Source organism: Montipora foliosa, chromosome 4, assembly GCF_036669935.1.
Source record: "Montipora foliosa isolate CH-2021 chromosome 4, ASM3666993v2, whole genome shotgun sequence".
Taxonomy (NCBI): Eukaryota; Metazoa; Cnidaria; class Anthozoa; order Scleractinia; family Acroporidae; genus Montipora; species Montipora foliosa.
In genome coordinates, this window is record NC_090872.1 from 43,913,796 (window position 1) to 43,934,345 (window position 20,550).

Here is a 20,550-nt window from a genome sequence, read left to right on the forward strand (position 1 = left end):
CGCTGCAAGCGCCTGTTCTTGTGCTGCCATAATAGAAGACTCTCAGTCTCCCTTTTTACACTTCCTTTCTTTAACTAAAACCAGGATTCATTCCCTAATATTTCTTCCGTCTGTCGTACAAATTGTCCGTGCATAACCTTTTCCAGCTCCACTGTTCCTTTCTTTCATTTTTCTTACGTATCTTATACTCGACCTCTTTGTTATTATTAGTTTCAGATCCTGATTCAACCACCTGAAGGCTCAATATTGTCCGCATTTTGAGAGGACAAGTTTGAAAAACAGGACCACTGACGGTGGGAAAAACTAGATCACCCAAGAACGTAATCCGTACACAAGTAAGGAGTCTTGCTAATAGCTTTAAAGGTTCAATTTTAATAGAAGCACCTCTTTCATTTTACCAAACACTTGACAAACGCTGGAATTCAAACGAGAATCGATTGACGTTACTTTAAAACGATAAATATCTAAAAATCATTTCATACAAAATGGCGAACATAAAACTATCTAGATACGTTTGGAACTTAACTCAAGAAAAAGATGAATATTAAAACCCACAAAAATAATATTTAGAAAACTAAAAAAATAATTTGCAACAAAGTACTTTATGAATAATTAAAACTTGATTAAGAAGCTGGCAAGCGACACATCGATGACCGCGATAAACCAGCATATAAAACTAAAACAGTGTATAGCGCTGAAGGCGCGCTCTGATTGGACACTCCGAGTATCCTTTGTTGGTATATACCCACTCAGTGATCTTGGTGTTTCAAGCAATCTGATTGGTTCGCTATCTCGGAGTAATTGAGCATTATTCACTCCCTACGGAGTGAATAAACATTTTTTTAATTCGCCATGTTTGACGCTTCTATAAAAACTTTAGCGCATGCTTTGTGCCGCTTGCACGTTTTCCACGGATGAATTGAGATGTCAATTAAATGGACTTTACATGTTTTTTTTCTGTAAGTGTTGTTGATTCAGTTGAGATCACTTCATGAGTATATACTAAAACAATTATTCTTTTCAATCTCGGTGAATAGTGGCAGAATATTTACCGAGCCGCGATTATCCACCACTAGCCACTTCCACTTCAGTGAACTGTTGTTAACTATCCTAGGAATTAATCTCTAGTTTGACCTTGTTTACGGATTAGAAGTTCCAACGTGGTGGACCAAGGTGAAAAAAGAGTGCAGTTTCTCCCGCTCCCTCTCTCCCTCCTGGTTTCATTTTTTCCTCGAAGCAGCTTCGTTGAACATTCAAATCGACTTGCCGTGCCAACTGTTACGCAGACTACCTCTTCTACTGCTTCGTTTTTTATTATGTAGTGACAGTTACGGTCTTAGCGTGCGGCTTACAGTACACTTTCCTCTCAGCCATAACAAAATTACCAACTGTTAAAAGTCGTTTACATACAGCGCACTTGATACACTGTTTGTGAAGCACACTGCTGTCAAAGTTACATTTCTCCATTTGGTAAACTCTTGTACCACAGACTGCACACTTGTCCAGCTGATTGTTTACCGTTGGTTTATTGTGAATGAATGGCTTAGCATTACCCGGTAATTTTCTCTCTTCTGCAGTGCTGTTAACTGGTTTGCGTAAGGGACGAGGCTTTGCTGACGTCACCATTTGTGCAAGACCCCCTGGTTTACAAGGTACTTTTGGTTTTTCTTTAACATCAGGGCTTGGTTTGACATCTTTGTCACCATTCTTCTTTTCAGCAATTTTGTGCTGGGGAGGGACAGTTGATGATGATACACCAGATGCCATATTTATCAAGGCCTAATATGAACAAATACAAAAGCAATTCATCAAAGAAGTCTCAACACGAGCCCAGTATTACAGACAAACCTTTGCAGTGGCCGAGAAGTTTTTCTTTCGCAGACAAACCTTCATAAGTGACAGTGTTCAATCATTGCAATGCGTCAAGATAGAAAAATTAATCACAACCCCATTTTCATTTTAAAGTTGCAAAATATTTGGACGTTTTCACGTGCGTCCTCGTTCCCTTGTTGATCTGTCAGTGGAACACATCTCTCATTACTCGTGTTTGCTCATAATATTCACACATTTAAAAGCGGATGGCTGAGACACCAGTGTCAACCAAACCGCACGTGAACAACTTGAAATGAACCTTTAAACCGATGAAATAATTTTTCCAAATAAATTTGCTCGAAATGTTTTTAAAAAGTGTTTATAGAAAAAAAGTTATAATTTAAAATCGCTTTTTTTCACTTTCAAATTTCGCAAGCGCCGCCATCTTGAATAATTGTGGCGTGTTACGGTTGCCCTATTATTCTGACACAAAGAGCTTTTCTCTAAAAACAAGAGGGCAACCGTAACACGGCACAATGATTCAAGATAGCAGCGCCTGACAAAATTTGAAAACAAAAATAGGCGATTCTAAAATTCTATTATTTCGGATACAAACGCTTTTTTTAAAACAAATTACACTGATTTGACTGTGAAGGTTATTTCCTGTGATTATTTCCTGTGGAGGTTCCCTTTAAAGTGCCTATGAAGTAAAAAATATCTTTTGCTTATTTTAAAGACCATTCAAAATGATGAAAAATGGTGTTTTCTACTTTGGAATAGCGTCTTTTTCACGTTTTTGTTAAGAGATTACAAATGACTGTAATATATAAATGACTGTATGTATAACTTAACCTGAGCTGAAGAACGACGATTTGTTGAAATGATGTTTTCACATTGGAAAGGTTTGTTAGATTGTGTATTTAGAATACAAACCATTGAACCATAAAAAATTAAGAATATCTCCGAAAATATTGGATGGGTGTTGTTCAAACCTGGCAGCAGTAATCTACATGAAGTAAGGCACAAATTGATACCCTCGATGCTGTTGCCTTGGCAACCATTTTTTTGCTGCTGCGTCTATTTGACGCAGGATTGATTTTGTCGTTTATTGTCGTAATAAGACGTGTTCACTCTCGGTAAGCTGATACAAAAATTTAAAGTATCATGGGCAGCACATGTGTTTCAAGTCTGACCATCTACCTGTACTTATCTGTTCAAAATCCAAGATATTTGGTTCATTGCAGAGAGGGAATCGAAACAAGAGTGTTAACATGGCAACACCTTAATGGTGTCACTTTGTGCTTGATTTGATGAAAATAACTGGTGCCAATTTTGAATAACATTACTCCAATATTTTCGGAGATATTCCCAATTTTGGGATTTAAAGGGAAAGTACGGCCTAGAAAAAATTCCTCTGAATCTAAAGTTCTTTATCTGTATTGTCATAATTGACCACTCACTTGGGCTTAATGTGTTTAAATAGCCGACAATAACGCTTCAAAAATAGGCAATTTAAAACTGAAATCCGATATCTTTCTTTTTGTGTATGCAAACGAGGTTATGATGTAGCAATGGTCAAGGATTTCTCCGTATGACTAGATGTACTTGATGTAAACAAGGAAAACAGGCGAGGAGATCGATACTTTGTAGACTTGAATCTTAATCCAGAAGGCAAATTGTATTGATATTGGCTCCACCATCAGAACAGATTTACCTCGTGGTCGTTAATCAGGGTTTTATGTGTAAAGCCCCGTTCAAACGGTCATGATAGTTGATGATAGTTGATGATAGTTTCAACTATCATTCACTATCATTGACTATCATGTTTGCGATCAAACGGTCCATGATAGTTCATGATAGTTGACGAAATCGCGCAATGTGCTGGCGTAGCTAACTGGTACCTAGTCTCCTACCGCGCGCGATTGTAAACAAATATGGCGGGGATTTGAATTTCGTGAAGAAAATGGCTGTGTATCAGCCGAGAAGAGCAGCTATTGCCACAATTTTAGTGGCTGTAATGCAGGATGACATACGTGAAGAGTTGCTGGGCCGCCACAAACGAGGAAGGACGAAAGAGTGGATACGGAGGAAAGAAGAGAAAGGGATGTATCGATTATTCGTCCAAATTATTGTTTTGTTGTTCCTCACAGGACGATGGCAAACTTGCGGTAGCCACATTGCATTGAGCCCGCCTTGGTTACCCCCGCTGACCGAAAAACTATCATGCACTATCATCCGCTCGGTCAAACGGAAAAAACTATCATGAACTATCATGTCGAATTTGAACATGTCCAAACTGCATGATAGTTGATGATAGTTGATGATAGCGAATGATAGTTCGTGTTCAAACGTGCGTGATAGTTGAAACTATCATCAACTATCATCAACTATAATGACCGTTTGAACGGGCCTTAAGTTATATGCAGGAGTTTTACAAAGCGAAAGAGAGCTTGCGGTGGTATCAAGTGCTCATTGCTGTGAAATAAACGCCTGGAAATCAAGTTTAATCTGTCTACCGTGGATTTCTACGAGACCCCTGCTACAACTTCAAAAGAAACGATCGATTTATAAATTTCCATCGAATGGTAAGAAGAAATCGTTTCAGTAGTTTCTATAAAGGTAACAAAATTGAACTACATTTCAAGTTAAGTTTATTTTACTGCCTGGAAAAGTGCATAACAGTGAAAGTTGTCTGTGTATGACTGGATTCAGTTTTCTCGCTCCAATATAATGATATTTTGGACTGGTTGACTGAGATTTCAGTACGAAGCGAATGCCACCAAGACCAATATTCATACACCTGAAGATCCCGCTTGAAGTCCTCCTTGCTAAAATGACACCCGAACAGACAATACAATAATATGGTTTCCCGGTTTGAGGAATCTATCCACGTTTTATTTTCGCCGGCCAACTTTTCTTTAAATTTGCATTTTCCAGTATAGGCTTCGGGTTTTTTTTTTTGTGTTCTCAAGTCTACACATGAGTCTAGTTTTATCCCCCTCGAAAGAATACACCCCAACAGCAGTAGTTGTTGCTGTCAAAAAGCCCAGCTATGCGTAGTGTGTTGAGCAACATCTAAAAGTTTCGTTGGCTTATTCTAAATTTAACGCTTCCCCGTGTGAAAGCGAATAAATACGTTTGCTGAAGCATCAAAGACGGCTGTCGCAGAATTAAGAAAGTGACAACAAAAAAAAAAAAAGAAGAACGCTTGTCGAATATTTCTATGTCGCATTTTCAAGGTTTTTGTCTTGTTTACATTTGATCCGGCTGATTTTTGCCGCCTAGTTTAATCGACTAGAAAATCTACAAGTCCTAAGTGAGTTCAGTTTCTGTCGCACTTATGGCCTACATGGCCTTCTACCTATTGAACCCCAAGACAGTTTACCATAGTTCATGTTACATTTGAATTTCTCGGTTAAGAAAGGTCACACAACATTGAGAAAGTGATGAAGGAACGAAGAACTTGGTAAGTTCAAGCACGTTTGTTGACGTCATAACATGTCATATCAAGGATGGCGCTCTCCTAGTCACGAAAGAGGCAACTTCGAAGTGCTCTTGTCACATGTTAACAGGGCACTGGACAAAACGGCAGTTATTTTCTAATTCCAGGGGAAAAGTTTTAGTAATTTAGAGAAACTTTTTCTAGACCGTACTTTCCCTTTAATACAGTCCTTTGTAATGTTCGTGACGTCATCATTCTTTAAACAAGAACTTGAACATCTCTGGAACGAAAGAAGGTATTCCAAAATAGAAAACACCATTCTTTATCGTTTTGAAAGGTCTTTAAAATAAGCAAAATATATTTTTTTACAACACAGGCACTTTAAAAGAAAAGTTCTTGAAATGATTCAGCACAACCCGTCTGTTGAAGACAACAATGTAATTTTCAAAAGTACAATGTACAAACTATGACTACTGAGTGATGTCAATCACCTCAACCATAAATTCTTCAACGACAAACTAAACAACAACCTTGGCATATCTAAAGCACTTGTGTTGAACTACTTGACGAAAAAAGCCGGAGCTTTGAGGCAATTTAGAAGTGCTTTTTATTTGCCAAACCATGTTGATAAACGTGAACGTTTGTTGAGAAACTCTTACCTTCTTGTCTTCCTGACCGCCTTCCTCGATCAGTTGTGATAACCTCTGGCTTCTTTTGTTTGCCAATTGAATCCATGCAGGCTGCCCCAATCCCTCGTCCTTGCTGAAAGCTTTCTTTGAAGCCACATTTGGCGCTGGAGACGAAGTTTCAACTTCTTTACGGTCAGAGTCTCCAGATTCCGTTCCCTTTGAACTTCCATAATCAACCTTGTCAGCTGGAGTCTTTAAATCAGGAGATTGTTCTTTTTGCTTGTCAATTTCGTTTTGTTGTTTTTCTATTAGTCCCATAACCTTCGTCTTATTAGCTCTTTCTTCAGACTCTGTACTACTGAATGAGTGTCCTTCTCGCAATGGTGCGAGTTTATCCTCAGGACTGGTCTCCTCAGACTGAGCCTTTAAATCAGGAGATTGTTCCTTTTGCTCAGCAATTTCTTCTTGTTGTTTTTCTATCAGTCCCGTAACCTTCGTTTTATTAGCTTTTTCTTTAGACTCTGTACTACTAAATGAGCGCCATTTTCGCAATGGTGAGGGTTTATTTTTAGGACTGATCTCCAAAGACTGAGACTTTAAATCAGGAGATTGTTCTTTTTGCTTAGCAATTTCTTGTTGTTGTTTTTCTATCAGTCCCGTAACCTTCATCTTATCAGCTTTTTCTTTAGACTCTGTACTACTGAATGAGTGTCCTTCTCGCAATGGTGCGGGTTTATCCTTAGGACTGGTCTCCTCAGACTGAGCCTTTAAATCAGGAGATTGTTCTTTTTGGTCAGCACTTTCTGGTTGATATTCTACTATCAGTTCTGCAACCTTCGTTTCATTGATTTTTTCTTTAGATTCTGCACAACTGAATGAGTGTCCTTTTCCTAATGGCGCGGGCTTATCTTTAGGACTGGTCTCCTCAGACTGAGCCTTTAAATCAGGAGATTGTTCTTTTTGCTCAGCAATTTCTTCTTGTTGTTTTTCTATCAGTCGCGTAACCTTCGTTTTACTAGCTTTTTCTTTGGACTCTGTACTACTGAATGAGCGCCCTTTTCGCAATGGTGTGGGTTTATCCTTAGGACTGGTCTCCTCAGACTGAGCCTTTAAATCAGGAGATTGTTCTTTTTGGTCAGCACTTTCTGGTTGATATTCTACTATCAGTTCTGCAACCTTCGTTTCATTGATTTTTTCTTTAGATTCTGCACAACTGAATGAGTGTCCTTTTCCTAATGGCGAGGGCTTATCTTTAGGACTGGTTTCCTCAGTCTTGTGTTTCATGTGAAATATCTGCAGAGACTCTGATCTTCTTCCCATATCCAATACAGGTCTGCTGACTTCTTTCTTGCCATTACGTTCTTTAAGAACTTTATCTTCAGCCATGACAGTTTCTGCTTCATTTTCCACCTGGAGACTTTGTTTGCCATTAATTCCATTGTTTTCCTTGTCAGAAAGTGTGTCCGTTTTTTCTGTTTGACTTGCCTCCTTCCGTTCGTTATCTGTAGTAGATACAGTTACCAAGTCCTCTTCTACTTTGTCTTTTTCTGTCTGTTGTGTTTCCTGTTTTTCCGTGTCTGCTACATTGTCTTGGCTGGTAGGCTCAGATGATTCCTTCAGATTCTTGAGAATGTCATTAACTTTCATTTTCAAATCCGCAACAATGCTTTCTTTGCTGGGTTCATAAATAACTTCTGGTGTCTCTAATTCTGTTCCACTGGTAACATCTGAATTCCTTATACCTCCTGATTCCTGGTCTTGATTGTCATCAGCTTCGGAAGAAGTAAGGTCTTTGGGATCTGTTTTTGATCGCCTGTGTGGTTTGACTGGATTATTCTTCATGTTCATGGAAGAGCTCTTGGTTTGCATCCTTGTAGGAGGTCGGCGATGTTTTGGTGCAATTTTGATCTTGTCATGAGCGGCCTGCAGTCCATCAATTGATGAAACACTTGGTAGATTTTCAAAACTCACAGCAGCTGCAAAAATGGCAACAAAGTGTCATGAGCCAATTTCAATGGGATAGGCGCTTAGCTGAAAGGATTACAGTACCAACAGACTGTCAGGTGTTCTCTGTTTCATCTTTGAAGAACACACTTAACACTAATTAAACGATCTATTTGTCAATATTAAGTGTGAAACTTGATTTTCGTAAAACAGTGCTGAATACATAGAAGTAGAGCGAAATATATACGGAAGAGAAAAAACAAATAAACTACAAGTTCATCCCTACAAGCCTGTTTCGTGGTCGCCCACTCATCAGGGGATGACAAGTGATGAGTGGGCGACCACGAAACAGGCTTGTAGGGATGAACTTGTAGTTTATTTGTTTTTTTCTTCCGTATATATTTGTCAATATATATATAATTGTAGCACATACATGTAAAAGCAGGGTTTTTGTCCGCCACAAATTTGCCGAGAAAACCACTACATCTGTGATCTGTCCACTTCATGTATCTTTCCCTTTTCTTTACAAACAATGTGTGGTCTTTTGCACGTCACATATTATGAAGAAATGTTGTTAGATAGGCTCTTCACTTCATTGCCCATATCTGACACAACTACAAAGCCAAACCATTTACAATACTCTGGGTTATTTTCAGGGTTCAAGTGTTAATGACCAGTGCAGACAGTTTCATGGTATGAGCACTCAGGCCTATCAAAAGTATTGTACTATTTCAACTGAGCCAAATGGTGAATTAGTTTAGTGTCAACAAATAAAACAGATCTTCCACGTTTGAGGACAAAGTTGCATCTGGTGTCTTTTAAAATGTCAACATACAGTTACAGTTTTTATTGTTACTGCAATGTATGATTTTGAAACAGGAACAATGTACATACCTTCTGTTCCACCATCAGAGCTTACAAGGCTCAGGTCCAGTGATGTACCAACAGAATGCAAGGAATCTGACGACAGGGCACGTTCCTCAAATGCACCACTTTCACTCATGCTTTTATCCTGGCCTTTATATTGCATATTTTGCAATCCCTTTAACAACTTATCAGAGTTCTACAATGTGAGACAGAAACAAAGAGACCTTTACTATGTGGCTTAAAATTTAAGAAATGAAATACATCTATTACAGTCAGCACAAAGGCCAAATTACTGTCTTGCAACAACAAAAAAAAGTTTTTTACTGGGTTGCCAGTATGGCAATCCCAGTCGGAAAATAGGTAGAATGTGTCCTTTTCTTATTATTCTATTGTTTCTTTTCCGTGTCGGGAAAAGTCTTCCCTGTCCTTCCCCTGCTAAGTAGTGTCTTTGTGCATAGAGTCTTCTGGGCGTATGTTTGGTCGGTTTCAGGGGTAGTAGAAATACATAGAGTTATCCGGTGGACACAGGAGAATATTTAACTTGTCACTGTCATTGTAACGCGGATGACGTTTTAGTGGATCTTTAAACAAAATATACCCTTATGGAGCTCACTAATGAAAAGTCAATTGGATAAACAAGACAGGCGGTGAAAAATAAATATCTGGAATCTTCAAAGTGACGAGTAATATCCTTTGACAACAATACCCCTTTTCACGGTTAGTTTTTCTCATTTGCATTACAATATAATCTAGCATGTATGTGAGGAAATTTCGGGCTGTTTTGTAGTTTTAACACGAAATTGCCTCGCATCCACGTTAGATTACATTGTAATGCAAATAAGAAAAACTAAGCGTGAAAAGGCTATTGCATCTTTCGCCGCCGGATATCACAACTTATGCTTTGTTTCTACTGTTATTTGGATAACTGTGATGTTATGTACAAGACTGAAGCCCAATGGCAAATTCTGTATGGGTTTAAAAGGAATCGAACACCTTGAATGTATCACAGTGTTTACTGAAGTCGCATCTCAGTTGTCTGGCAATTTACATTTATTTTCTACTCAACTCTGCACAGTCTTCAGAACCGTTCAGGAATTTCTAGCATGCACTTTGGTTAGATCTCTGCATCGTCTCCTTTTAACCTTCCAAATAATTTCTTTTGGTTACACCGAAACGCATGACTAAGAACATTCATTCTCTTTAGGATAGTTTGAACAGACGTTAAACAGAGTAGCCTTAGTACATAGCGTGGCCAAGGGTTAGGGTTAGGCCTGGCCAAGTAAATTCAGGAAAGTTATAACAAGGTCACAACAGTTTCATTTCACCGAAAGTGATCATGACTACCGTTACCCTGTGGCCGTGAATCGCAAAATCTGACGCCAAAATCTTCTTGAATTTGAAGGCAAGTGTTGGTTCGCTGCTGCGTTGTCAGGTTAAGTTTCCACTTTGGCCACATAGTAATCTAATTAAAGAGCAACTTTCCAGGTGGTATTCACGTTTTTAAACCTACGCATCTGTAAAAGGTGCCCGTGTGCACTCCAGGTATGCACTGTTATCTCTACCTTCCTGTTCCTACCCATGCATTGCTAAATGGAACTGCATATTGACATACAGGCATTTACAATGAAAACAGGCTGCTTAATGAAAATGATATCAAAGTCAGGAATAAAGGCGAAAGTAAAATATAAGCTGGAAAACCAGAAGAAAAAGATGTAATGCCAATGAAAAAGACCACGTAAAGCTAGCAACAGACACGGGGGATTGTCACTTCAAAAAAAACATAATGAACACGGTGAATTACTGCAAATTGTGAAAATGATGCAAGGGATGGTTAAAGGTTCTCATATTGCAGCTTTTTTGGGGGGCGGAGATACCTAAACGGCAAAAGATATCAGTGTTGTTATCGGCTTTCAACCTCGTTCCCAGGGTCTCTCTTCTCTGCCTCCATTGTCGTTGAGAGAAGACCCTGGTTCACGCTGGTCACGTGGCACTCGTCGACAAACATTTTTCCACTAAGGTAGTGTTTTCGTTATATTTTGATCCCGCAACCGCACCTGGGCGAAAAAATATTCGTTTAACAAGGCATTTCTAAAATAAAAAGGTCAAAAGAGCTGATGTTATATTCCCACAGGAGATGAATTCCCACAAAAGCGGTCAAACTAAAAGCAAGAGCTTTTGTGATCGACAAGACGACTTCAATGTCGAGCGGCGATTGACGTTCGCTTTAAAAAAAATTAATTTCGTTAGTAGCCAAAGTTGCTTCTTCAGAACAAACACTAACATAAAAGAATACACCAAACACTACGTTGGCTTGATAAAAATGTCTCTTTTATTTTACTGCGACTAAAAATATACACGCTATTAAAGCGCGATGCAGTGGTAAAAAAAATCTTAACGACAATTTACACGAAGTTGTTGAAATATAAATATCATAAGTCAAACTGTCAACTCGCTGTACAAGATTGCGACCTTAGCAATCACGTTGTTTAACTTTCGAAAGAAAAACGAAAATCAAAGAACAAAATGAAATACCTGCACATGCTAATACAGTTTGATTTGATGGATTTGAGGTCGATATGTGACTCGAGAACTTAAATAACAACACACCGGCTGATCGCTGAACATGTTTGTTTTCCATGTATAACCGTTTCGCTTGTTTTCTTGCACGACAAAATTTTCTTTCCTTTAAAATTGTCGCAAACTATTAGCATTCTTCGTTGATCCGGACCTTCACACGGATGAAAACTTGAATAACGTGAGGATATTTTCTGTGGCGTCTGATCGATTTGACCACAACTTTTTTTCTTTCACATCGGGTTCCATATGTGTAGTACATAAAATACTGCTGTCAAACGTTTTGTCAATGGTTATCTGGCCACAAAATCAATTGCGTGCTGATTCCCTTCTTTGCAATGTCAACAAAGCCTACATTGCCACCCATCCCCTAACACACATTTCGCCAACCTCCCAGATTCTGGGAGACACGTGACCAGCGTGAACCAGGGTCTTCTCTCAACGACAATGGAGGCAGAGAAGAGAGACCCTGGGAACGAGGTTGATCGGCTTTTACCATACTGATACAACAAATTTTAAGCAAAAAAACCAACAAAACGAGGGCGATGAATTCATAGAACTTATACATATGCTAAAGGATGATGCCAGGAATCCTGAAAACGCTTTTGTCCGAAAAGTAGATAATTCTTCCGATCCATGCATCGTACTCGCAACCAGCCAGAGTTGAGGGACATTGAGCGATTTTGCACAAACCCGGCAAAATTCAGTGTACTTGGAGTTGATGAAACTTTTAACTTTTAACCATGACAACTTATCGTCACTTGCTCCTCAGGACAAAGGAGGATAGCCATCCAGTCCGCATCTTCCCAATCCTTCTCCACCATAAAAAGGAGCCCGGTAGCTATTACACGGCCCAACGCAAAACGTTCTCGTGTACGGAACAGACAATGAAAAGGCGTCAGCTGACGGATTTGGAAGGCCTCTGCCTTACGCGTTGCACCTGTTCTGTCACATTCACATGAAAGACAATATTTCTTCAAAATTGGCTGCACTGGGAATACCAGCACAAATCTCTCAAGAATTTAGAACAGATATTTTCGGAAAAACCATTGGCATCAATAAGCAACCCGGATTAATAGATTGTTTGACACCTGACGAGTTCGATGAAAAGCATTGACTGGGTCGCCATCCTCAAGGGGCACTTTTCTTGAACTATTTTATGAAGTACAAGGCAGATATTCCTTCAATGTCCAGCCTTGGATTTCCACCAGGTGTCTACGACCAAAACGGAAACGAATGTATGAACTCGGTCTCACAAAGAGAAAAAGCCGCCACTGGAAAGAAGCGGCTGTCCTTACCTAGCTGTGTTCGCCTTCTTAAAAACAGTACAACGACAGAGAACGGAGGAGGAGTTGGCCTTGCCAGGCATTGGAGATTTAAAACTAGATCCAATGTATGTTGACCTTGCGGTTCCTGAGACCGTCTTTTATCGCAACTCACAAGCGCAAAAGCAAGCTGTCCTAAAGAAATTCTACAGTGAAGGCATAAAAGCCCCACAGGAAGTTATGCCAATGAAGATGACGATGAAGACGACAAAAACAATCCATTATTCATCACTACGCGAGAAAACGGAATTGTTCGTGTTCCATTTACAGTTATGACACAATTTTTCCAAAAAAATGGTGTTCTTATTGGACGCAAAGAAGAAGCCACTGTCTCAGCACCTGGAGCGAATGCAGTCTCTCATACGGGAACACAAACGCAGGTGAGCTTTTAAATATCTCTCTCATTCAGTAATGCGGCCACCACAGTGGTGTCAACTGGAGCTGATAGCGGCAGTCTGTCTCGCCCACCAAACGATGAAAGAGTACATTTCGGTACTGTAAGAACTATTTCGTTTAGTCAGGATTGTTGGAAATATTTCTGGTAATTCAAACTAAACCGGGGACTTACAAGAACCCCCCCCCCCCTCCCATCCGACCAAGAGGGAATCACCCCCAAGGTTGTAGTTCTATTAGGGCAACAACATAAATGTTAATTTATACATTGAGTAGAAACCCTTTAGTTTGGTCTACAAGATGACTTTTCCCCCTCACCCCAATATCCCTTTCCAGCAACCTATTAAGCCCCCTTGCCGTTTGTTAATTTAAATCCCGGTATAAAGGTCGAACTAACGCTATCTCCTTTTAAGCACAAACACGTTTCCTCGGCAAGTGCAGCTCCACCTAATGCGTCCGTGGCGGATAAAACAGCGTTGTGCCCTCCAAAAATGCAAGAGGGTGCCTTCCAACTTGGCCTTCTCCAATTTTGCCAGCAGTCAGTTAAAAAAAGCTACGGTTGCGGCCAGTTGTTAAAATGCACCGAGGAGATGGTCGTCATTATCACGGCCATGAGGAGGTCCCACTGGCAAAACGGTGTTCAGAAGCGAAGTAGCCCGTCAAACGTGTATTTTCATGGCCGTGTGGAATACGTACGAGCTATGCAAGCAGCGTTTCTACCCTTTCTTGTGATAATTCCGACTGTCCTCCGTCCTCAATCGTTCAGTTGACACAAAGAGCATGTGTACTGGTAAATATTGTAATCGTAAGCTAACATATAGTCACGTTTTAATATTAAAACTGTCGCAATATATCCTACAACAATCATTTGTATGTGTTTTAGGGGTTCGCTAACAATCAGCAATTGTTTTCTGTCATTCACCCCTTTGCACCATAGATCAAAAAAAAATACTTTGCCAAAAATGTGCAAGCACCCTCCTTCCTCCACCCCAGCCCCTCTGTTTTCATCTTGTAATGAGGCAAATAACCCTGTGTTATAAACAAAAACCCCAGTTTACAAACCAAACTATGTTCATATCTTCTTTCTACAACATTTATTTTTTATTTTTTCCATTTTATTTTTTATTTTTATTTATTTACTTTTATTTTTTACTTGACAAAAATGTATGTGCACCCTCTTTCCTTGCCCCCACCCGGAGGTGGTAGCGTTGCATGACATTCCAGAAAAGGGCAGTCACGTGACATGTGCCTAAAACCCTGTGTTATCAACAACAAAAACTCTGCGGTGCCAACCTTGAACAATTTTAATTTCTGTTTCCGTTTTATTTTAATTTTTTTTTTGATGAAATGGTATATGAAATGAAACATATGAACTGCGGATATGAAATCAAGTGAAGCTATGATCTTCGCAGTTATGAATGCAATTTTTACAATTGCGTAGAGAAGCCTGAAAAATTCAGGACTTCAACGGGGACCCCGTTGAAGTCCCTGAAAAATTGCATTCATAATTGCGAAGATCATAGCTTCACTTAATTTTTTTTTTGTTATTTTTTTATATTTTTTAATTTGGAGTCCAGAGTCCAAAGTCCAGTCCAGGTTCTAAACTGTGCCGATAAGTATAGGCTTTAGTGGTTGTGTCATGATAGTTGGTGAGATAAGGGTAACTGCAAACCCTTTCGTAACCGCAGTGTTACTGTATCTCGACATTGCATACAGTCCATTTGATCAGGAACCTGTGAGCGCCGCGAGATATTCCTGCACAAACCCCCTCAAAATAAAAGTGCTGCACTGTAACTACCGGCTTATACGAAAAGTGGTGTCAAAAGTTTGTGTCAAGCCCTGTACTATCCCCCTCTTTTGAAGGTTCTAATCACTTGTCATGGCAGGGCTCATTCCCTTATCTTCTAAAACATTCCTTATTACCCCTGAGGTTTCTTAATGATGAGGAAACCCTCAAAGAAGTCACATAGAAAACAGTACACATGTACATGTAGCTACAGTCTAGGACAAAACCTGAGACATTTTGGGTACTCCAGAAAGTTATCCATTTAAGAGTCGCCCTTTCCCCTCTCCCCAAATTCAATGTTGATTTATATTGGTTGGAAATATACATTGTACTGTAGGCCAGATGACAGTATGAAGTGACATTGATTGAGGGGGACGGGAATGGGAAGGGGAGTGTAGGTAGGGGTGTGTAAAAATTAACATGAATTTGTGTCACTGTCTCAACAGCTTTGTCCAAGATTGTAGAAGCTGTAATTTGCATTTGACCTCTAGCAAAGAACTACAGGTAGAAATTCCTGGATAAGAGACCCTAACATCATAAATGTATTATATTTGTGAACATGTAATTGGTCCAACAAACGGAGAACCCTTTTGCATCAGGATTAATTTTACTATTATACATGTACAGTACCGTGTAGCATGAACATGTATCACTCACCACCTTACTGAAAGGATCACTTTGTGGTCTATGTACAACAGGTTTTAGCGGTGTTTTCATTTGGGCATCTGTCAGTGACGGTTCTGATTTTGTTCGACTGCTTAAAGTTTCATCACTGTCTGCCAAAGTTTGACCATCAGTTGCTTTGTAGTGCTCTGTAGGAAGTGCTTCACAAGACTTGACCCTTGTGGGGCTTTTCTTTCTCTTGAAAAGGCTTCTCATCCTTTTTAATGGACTCCACTTCCACTTCAATGATCTTTTCTTTTTCTTTTTCTTTTTTTCTTGGCCTGTGTCTTCATCTGAGAGCATGTCTTCGTCAGCACTGCTCGGGGACAAATGCTCTTCATTTTCATAAGGTTCCTTGATTCTAACACTTGCAGTTTTCTTTGATTGAATGTTTTCCTGTGATGTTGCAGTCTCCACGGAACTTGATGAAAAGGACTGAGCACTGAGTCGACTCCCAGGCCCTTGTAATGCAGACTGAGCTTGAGTCAAAGAAGGATCTGATGTAAACTTGCTTAAGAGATCACGGGATAACTTTCCTGGTTTCTCTGGCTTCTCCAACCCTACAAAATACACGAATAAATAAATGTCATGCAATAAAATTTCCCTAGCAATCATTTCCAATCATTTCCTGAATCCTAATTATACAGGGAACAACATTTACTGTAAATGCTTGTTTATACTATACCTTTTAAATCTTATTTTGGGACTAATACTAAGGGAGCAGCTATCTAGAAGACCATGTTTGGGAGGAAAGATCGCATGATTTGGGATCTGTAATAAAACTAAGGGCTGAAATGATTCCATATTTTGAAGACCTGCTGCTGTAGATCATTGCTGTTATAACTTTAGATGTGGTGGCTCCAAAAGGAGCTATTATTCTTGTTGTGTTCAGTAATTATCTCAAAGGATCGACTTTTCCAGGCTAAGTTCAACAACTGAATTCAACTGACATGGAAACTCTATTCCTCACAGAGCTGTTTGCAGTATAACCTGAGACCTATAACATCAACAGAGACCTTTCCACCACGTGTGAGATTTTCCAAGAATGCATGAGGCAAAGTGTCCAACTCAGAGCATCACTACTCTGCAGGTTGTCGAAATCATATGTCACAAAAAATTGGAGGTCTCTAATTAGTTTTAGAGTTTTTGGGGTCTTTGGTGTCTTACGAGTCTTAGGAGTCTTTGTTTTCAAGACACCCTTTGCATTAATATTTTTGCAAATATAAATTTAGCTAACAATAACAAATGGTTTAAAATATCAAAATCCTTTTAAGCCTTGAAGGATCAAAATAAAATATCTGTTACTGTAAACTAAAAGGGTTGTAATTATTTAGCCAAGAGTAGAAATCATCCCAAAAGATGTTACATGTAGTTACTTCAAAAAATTCATGAATTTTCAAACAATGCATTTTGACATTCTTGATCTTATAGACTTCTAATAATATTGAACTATGCAGGAAATACGTACTACAGTCACAACACGTTCATCCACACAAAGGCCAAACAATTTCAAACAACAGAAGAAACAGAATTTGAATTTAGTAATGCTTTCTCGTGACCACTTAAAACCATGTAGTAGGAAATTTACATGGCTTTACCGCATAACATGGGTTGAGGTGGTTATGGAATAAAAATAATTATGACGAGGCATCCAAGTACAAAGTTAAATAACAAGGTCTTGAATGTGCCATTGAAGTGTATACCAGTAACTAAGGGTCCAAAAATCAGGTTTCCACCTAAAACTCAAACTCTGTCCCTCAAATTAAATGTGTTTTTTTTATTTTAAATAAACACACAGAATACAGGGCACCATATTCCCATATTAATAATGACAACAGTACTAATAATGATCCCTGCAAAAAGAAACACTGTGTCACTTGCTATTCATTTTCCAGCATTCTACAGAATTGGCAGCTTTGTCAAGTTAAAATTGTATTTAAAAAAGGTGAAGGGTATGAAGCTTAAAAGAAGACTTTTCCAAACAATAATTATCTAAATAAAGTACTAGATTTTAGATGTTATATTGGATTCACCACTGTCACACATGAGTGAGCAATATTAAAACAGTTTCATAGTACAGAAAATAAACACAGAGGTCCTGAATTGTGCACCCAGCGCAAAATCCATCTATTTTTCCGATTCCAAAAATAAATGTGCATGTAATTAACTAAGCCAAATTGTGAACTAAAGTGCTTATTAATTACTGAATCTCTGCATTTCATCCAAAGGAGTCTTTATCAGTCTTGAAACCACTTCACTGACTGGGCTAACCTAGGCAACAAATTCTCCTTAGCTTGTTGAGATCTTTCTCCCAAATAAAGCAAATAATCATACGAAACAACCGTTCAAGTTTCCTTTTAAACTCTATGACCAATATCCGCAAAAGTTGGCACGGTTTTTGCTGCTTCACTATGAAAAATGGCAATGAAACGAGGTAAACAATCACTCTCATTTGATTCATTTTTACAAAATGCTGAACACCAGAATTGAGGAAAATCAAGGATTTTAAAGCCTTGATACTGCAGCACGGTCGAGATAAACAAAGCCTTGGATTTATTTACAAGACGATTAAATTAAGGGAAAGTAACAAAACTTAAGCAAGTCATCAAATTTTGCTCCAAAAATGGAAAATTAAAACTAGTCTCAGTTTTAGTCTACAATTCGGTAATCATTAAACTACAAATTTAAAATCGACGGGCTATGGCCGGTTTACACGTTCCGATTTGTTGGCCTGATTTATCGGCCCGACGGCGTCAGAGCTCAAATCTTGCGTGTACTTTGTCAGCCGATGAATGACCGATTCATGGCAATGAAATTCGGTCCGATTCAAAAAATCTGTTGCACTGCAACAAATTTTTTTAAGTCGGGCCGACACTCGGATAGATACCGCCTTGTCAATCTAACGGTATTCGCGTGGGTAATGCGCACAAATGCTGTAAAAAATTAAATAGCAGATACTAAAAAGGATAACGGGGAGGTCTTGGGGAGGAAAAATTACACGTTTTACACAATTTGCACGGTACGATTTATCGGCCCGACAAAATCGGCCGACAAATCGTATCATTTAAACCGGCCTTTAAAATTTCTTACCTTCAGCTGATCGAGAGCCTTTCAGAACACCCTCCGCCATGTTGACCTCTTTGTAATCGGTCGCCTCAGGTCGCGTGAAGTGTGCTATAATTTGTAAAAAAGATGACAGGCTTCTCAAAGAATAACCTGGATTGATGCGTGAACGTTGTCCGTTTATAAAGTAGAAGTAGAACCTCAAGCCGCGCTCTGAATTAAAAAACTAATTGATTTTTGTATTTAAGACTTAATTAATATATTAAAAGGGTTTCACACGTACCAATGAGTTGGCACACGCGCGATAAATATACAGGCGCATTTCACAAAAATAAGATCAAACAAAAGTAAAATTTTGTGGCATTGTGGTAAATTAATTCGAAAAACGTGACTGATCAGCCTGAAAAGAACCAGAATTTAAGCGCAAGGGCGTAGACATTCGAGGTGCTGGTGTTTACATACTGTCAACAACGGCTACTTTATAGAAATAGAACACATTAACGCTTTTTGTTCCCGATATCCTGATCCCTATAAATAGCAATGTCCAGATGGACTTAAGCCTATAGAAAATGTAATAAACCACAATCACTAAAACGTTAGCTGCTTACATGTAAGCTTAACTCATAGAATAAAGTCTTAATTCTTCTTACCACTTTACAAATGAAAACATGACTTGATCTCCGCTGCAAATAGACACCGTTATCAACACATGGGATTGAGCTGCTTAGCGACCGAACCTCGCTGCTTCATCTCTAACAAATAAAGAATACAAGTTATAGACTTCGATTCTCTTCGGCTTCGATCAAAATTCTGAGATTACGCGTCGTATGAGAAGTTTGCTCCTTGCTGAAACGATGACCCCAGTCTCTCACGTCGGCTCTCGGTTTTTTCTTCAGGGTTGATACAAGGAGAGAGCCTGGGTGTGAAAATGACACCATTCCTGTATCCCTCAGCTTCAAAGGAAACGTGCCCAAAATGTTCCCGCGTACAGATTTTTTTTAAACTTGCCACGCAGAAAGGTAATGATCTACTTTTGCCATAAAGGCAAAGAAAATGAAGGGTCACTGTGCTCCTTTTCATGAGGTGCACTTTTAGAAGATTGCGTTACTTTAAGACGATCTTCGCTTACAACTGTCAGCAACAAAAAAGGCTACATTAGTGAAATTTAGATCAGGTAAACGCACTCAATTCAACATAACTAATATAACTAAATTAGCCTTTGCAGCTGCTGTCTTTTTCTGCGGTCAAATAGACCTTCAAAAACGATACATATTAGTCTAAGAAAGAAAACTTCGGTCGCACGAGAGCATAAAAGGCGAAATATTTGTAACTTCTCCCGCATAGGATAGGTTTTTTTTGTTTTTTGTTAAAATGGACAAAATCAGAAAAGGAAGTGATCTATGGAAAGAAAAATAGGGGTCACGGAGCATTCAAGACAGTAAAATCGCTGCGAAGTTCTCAAAGCGATGGTATATTCGCACTCTCACGTCATTGCGTGCCATTCCGAGAAGACCTGGGTCCACTGCTATCCCTTGGTGCCACACGCTTTTCAGGCTCCATTCTTGTGGAAAATGTTTGCGCCTTTAGCATCGTGTTTACCTTCGTGGTCTGCGATGCATGACGTGTGCGTGACATGCGCGCAAAAATGCGCAGTAGCAATGGGCGCGAACGTCCTTAATTGACAATGACCACAACCAGGTTTCTGAGCCCGCGAGACTGAGCACCCCCAGCAAACCATTGCTTTAACGAAACCGCTGGTCAGGTTGTCTTGTCATCACAGGCACCTTCAGTTTCCACACAAAGAGATACACAAGACAACGTGGACGTCCCCAAATGGCAAATATCATAACCAGATTGCCATAGCAGCACAGTAATCAAGGACAAGGACAACAACGTCACAACAGAGGAAGACACACGATTGGAAAGATGGAAAGAGCATTTTGAGGAAGTCCTAAATAGAGAGCAACCTGAAAATCCCATTACAATCATTGACCAACCACCTCTGGAAATCAAAGGCATTAGCACTGGGCCAGTCCGTGTGGAGGAAGTAAG

The 20,550-nt window shown here is 39.3% G+C and overlaps 1 protein-coding gene across 1 annotated transcript; it reads right to left on the minus strand.

The window, feature by feature from the left end:
- Positions 1-352: 352 nt before the first annotated feature.
- Positions 353-19,366, minus strand: LOC138000838 (glutamic acid-rich protein-like). The gene is made up of 6 exons (XM_068847502.1): positions 19,149-19,366; positions 18,526-18,609; positions 15,430-15,995; positions 8,722-8,890; positions 5,914-7,859; positions 353-1,779 (listed from the first exon to the last, which is right to left on the minus strand). Exons 2-6 carry the CDS (start codon positions 18,563-18,565, stop codon positions 1,315-1,317), a joined length of 3,186 nt encoding a protein of 1,061 aa, XP_068703603.1. The 5' UTR covers positions 18,566-18,609; positions 19,149-19,366; the 3' UTR covers positions 353-1,314.
- Between the last annotated feature and the right edge of the window lie 1,184 nt (positions 19,367-20,550).